This window comes from Pleurodeles waltl, chromosome 2_1 (genome assembly GCF_031143425.1).
Source record: "Pleurodeles waltl isolate 20211129_DDA chromosome 2_1, aPleWal1.hap1.20221129, whole genome shotgun sequence".
Lineage (NCBI taxonomy): Eukaryota > Metazoa > Chordata > Amphibia > Caudata > Salamandridae > Pleurodeles > Pleurodeles waltl.
In genome coordinates, this window is record NC_090438.1 from 763575793 (window position 1) to 763578929 (window position 3137).

Below are 3137 nucleotides of genomic sequence, written 5' to 3' on the forward strand. Positions count from 1 at the left end.
CCCCTTTTCACCATGGGGTAATACTGAGTGCATTCCTTCCTGCAGGTGACTCCCACCCTGCGCAGGAGGACTGCGCAGGTACAGCTGCGCTGGAGGGCCTGACACACACAGACACACATGTTGGCTCGGTGTGCGGCGGGGGAGGGTTGGAGCGTGTGTGGCCAGCTGCCCCGGTTCCCTGTCTCACTCTCTGCTTTTCGCGGACTCAAGTTCAGCTTGGCCTCCTATTGGCTCTTGGGAGGGGCGGTGGGAGGGATCGCCCGGCCCGGGGAGCCGCGTAATAAAGTCCTAAGCCTGGTGACGGATGCTCAAAAGTTCAGCCGTTTTTTTTGCCCTCGTCTCTCTCTTCCCGGTGCATCCCGGAGCAGGCAGCGCCTGTGGAAGGCTGGCACACAGACACTGACACATGCACAAGGAGCTGTGCGCAGCCTGCCGGCCCTGCGCTCTTCCTCAGCTCTCCCTCCCGCTCCTGTCCCTTGTCTGAGCACTTGGATTTACTCGTCTGGGTGGAAAAGACGCGCTGGAGAGGGAAGAAAATCCTGCAAGAAAAGTTTTGGGAAAGTTTCTGTGCGGTTTCCCGGGCTGGGCGCTACGCCTGGCCGGCGTGGCCGGGCACCCTGGACTGTCTCCCCGCTGCCCTTGCAAAGGGCCTGGTAGAGGCTCGGGGGGGCCTTAGAGAGGATCCCCCCACCCTAAGGCAAGCTGCTCTGGAGAGAAGCTGAGCTGCCCGCCGCAGCCATGCAGGCGCGCTACTCCGTGTCCAGCCCTAGCCCCCTTGGGGTAGTGCCCTACCTGAGCGGTGAGCAGAGCTACTACCGGGCGGCGGCGGCGGTGGGCTACACGGGCATGGCAGCGCCCATGGGCATGTACTCGCAGCACGACCAGTACTCGGGGGGCCGCGGCTACGGGCCCTACGGCGGGGCTCCGCCACCGCCCATGCAGCCCAAGGACATGGTGAAGCCGCCCTACTCCTACATCGCGCTCATCACCATGGCCATCCAGAACGCGCCCGACAAGAAGATCACCCTGAACGGCATCTACCAGTTCATCATGGAGCGCTTCCCCTTCTACCGCGACAACAAGCAGGGCTGGCAGAACTCCATCCGCCACAACCTCTCGCTCAACGAGTGCTTCGTCAAGGTGCCCCGCGACGACAAGAAGCCGGGCAAGGGCAGCTACTGGACGCTCGACCCCGACTCGTACAACATGTTTGAGAACGGCAGCTTCCTGCGCCGGCGGCGGCGCTTCAAGAAGAAGGACGCCGCGGCCAAGGAGCCCCAGCCGCCGGCCGGCAAGGAGGACAAGGAGCGGCCGCTTCTGTCCAAGGAGCAACCGGAGCCGGGCTCGGCGCAGCCGCTGCGCATCCAGGACATCAAGACGGAGAACGGCGCCCCGTCGCCCCCGCAGGCCGCCTCCCCGGCGCTCCACCCCGTGCCCAAGATCGAGAGCCCCGACAGCAGCAGCAGCCTCTCCAGCGGCAGCCCCTCGGGCCGCTCCCTCAGCCTGGAGGGCCCCGACCCTCACCACCAGCAGCAGCACACGCAGCACCACGGCCAGGGATTCAGCGTGGATAACATCATGACCTCGCTGCGGGGCTCTCCGCAGGGCGCGGGGGGCGATCTCCTCGCCGCACCCAGGACTGGCATCCCCCCCTCCTTGTCCATCAACTACTCGCCCGGCCAGGGCTCCCTCTACAGCTCGCCCTGCAGCCAGAACAGCAGCTCCAGCGCCGGGAGCTACCACTGCAACATGCAGGCCATGAGCCTATACTCGGGCGAGCGGTCCGGCCACCTGGCCACCACCGCCGCTTCCTCCGTGGACGACGGCCTGCCCGACTACTCCATCACCACCACGACCGCCGGCGGCCTGGGCGCGGCCCAGGACGGCCACCACCCGCACCAGGGCCGCCTGGCCTCCTGGTACCTGAACCAGACGGGGGACCTAGGCCACCTGGCCGGGGCGGCCGCCTACCCTGGGCAGCAGCAGAACTTCCACTCGGTGCGGGAGATGTTCGAGTCGCAGCGGCTTGGCCTTAACAACTCCCCGGTGAACGGCAACAGCAGCTGTCAGATGTCCTTCCCCTCGAGCCAGTCTCTGTACCGCACCTCGGGGGCCTTTGTCTATGACTGCAGCAAGTTCTGACACAAGCGGGCTCTGCAAACTCAATCTCTGACCCGGAGAGCCCAAAACAGTCGCTAGACACTCACTATGTACAGGGACATCAAGCATGTCTTGGTTTGTTAAAAAAAAAGAACAGTGTTAACTCCAAGTAACACGTAAGTTTCTTCAAGCTTTTGAGAAATACTGTATTCTAAGAGTTATTTCAAAAGTAAAAAAGCAAGGGACACGTTTGCGAAGGACTTGTTACAAAATGTAAATTGCAGAATAGTAATTTATTTTTAATTTGTAATTCGATGTTACGGACCAAACGCCAGACAGTGTTTCCAAGCTGACGTTGTGTTACCTAACACGATGACCTGTTTAAAAAGGGAACTGTATTTATCCTGATTCTATTGATTTATCCTTTTTGTTGGAAATATTCCGAAAGTATTGCATTGTTTATTAATAAATTACCATTCTATTTGAATAATAAGAACGTCTGCTATCTTCCATAGCCAATCGGAGTCAATCATTGCTTTCTTTTAGGCGCACCGTTCCATGCAGTCAGGCTTCTGATGCTGGCCAACGAGTCCAGTTCACTGGTAAATGAACAAACATATGAATAATGAAGGGGCGGGAAGAGTGCAGTTTACAGAACATCGATCGTTCTGTGTCCACGTGTGCTTGCGTGGTGACACGCGACGAGGTAGAATATTCAAGTGGACTAGCATTGAAAATCAGGCCTGGGGTCGGCTGCCTGTGCGCCAAGCTGGTTGTCTTCAGGTAGGGTCTCGTCTTGCGAGAGGAGAAACACGGTGATTATTCTTGTATTATCTAGTCATTGTACAGCTGCAGAGTGCGAGACTTGCTAGTGCACTTCGCTGGTCATGTTCGCTCGGATTTGTGAAAAGTGACTGCTAGGCCCACGTGCACATACGGTGTTACCAAATATCGTGTCTGTACGTCCATAGTTTGGACCCGCTGCCAGACTATTCTTGAAAGCACTCTACGCCAGTTTTGCTTGTTTCTTAGTACGG

At 58.5% G+C, this 3137-nt stretch overlaps 1 protein-coding gene across 1 annotated transcript; it reads left to right on the forward strand.

Moving 5' to 3' along the window:
* Positions 1-291: 291 nt before the first annotated feature.
* Positions 292-2372, forward strand: FOXC1 (forkhead box C1). The gene has a single exon (XM_069217853.1). The coding sequence runs from the start codon at positions 739-741 to the stop codon at positions 2140-2142; it is 1404 nt and encodes a 467-aa protein (XP_069073954.1). The 5' UTR covers positions 292-738; the 3' UTR covers positions 2143-2372.
* Positions 2373-3137: the final 765 nt, after the last annotated feature.

Bases quoted from the DNA above. Each gene is read 5' to 3' on its own strand.
- FOXC1 (XM_069217853.1), top strand. From the start codon at position 739: ATGCAGGCGCGCTACTCCGTGTCCAGCCCTAGCCCCCTTGGGGTAGTG.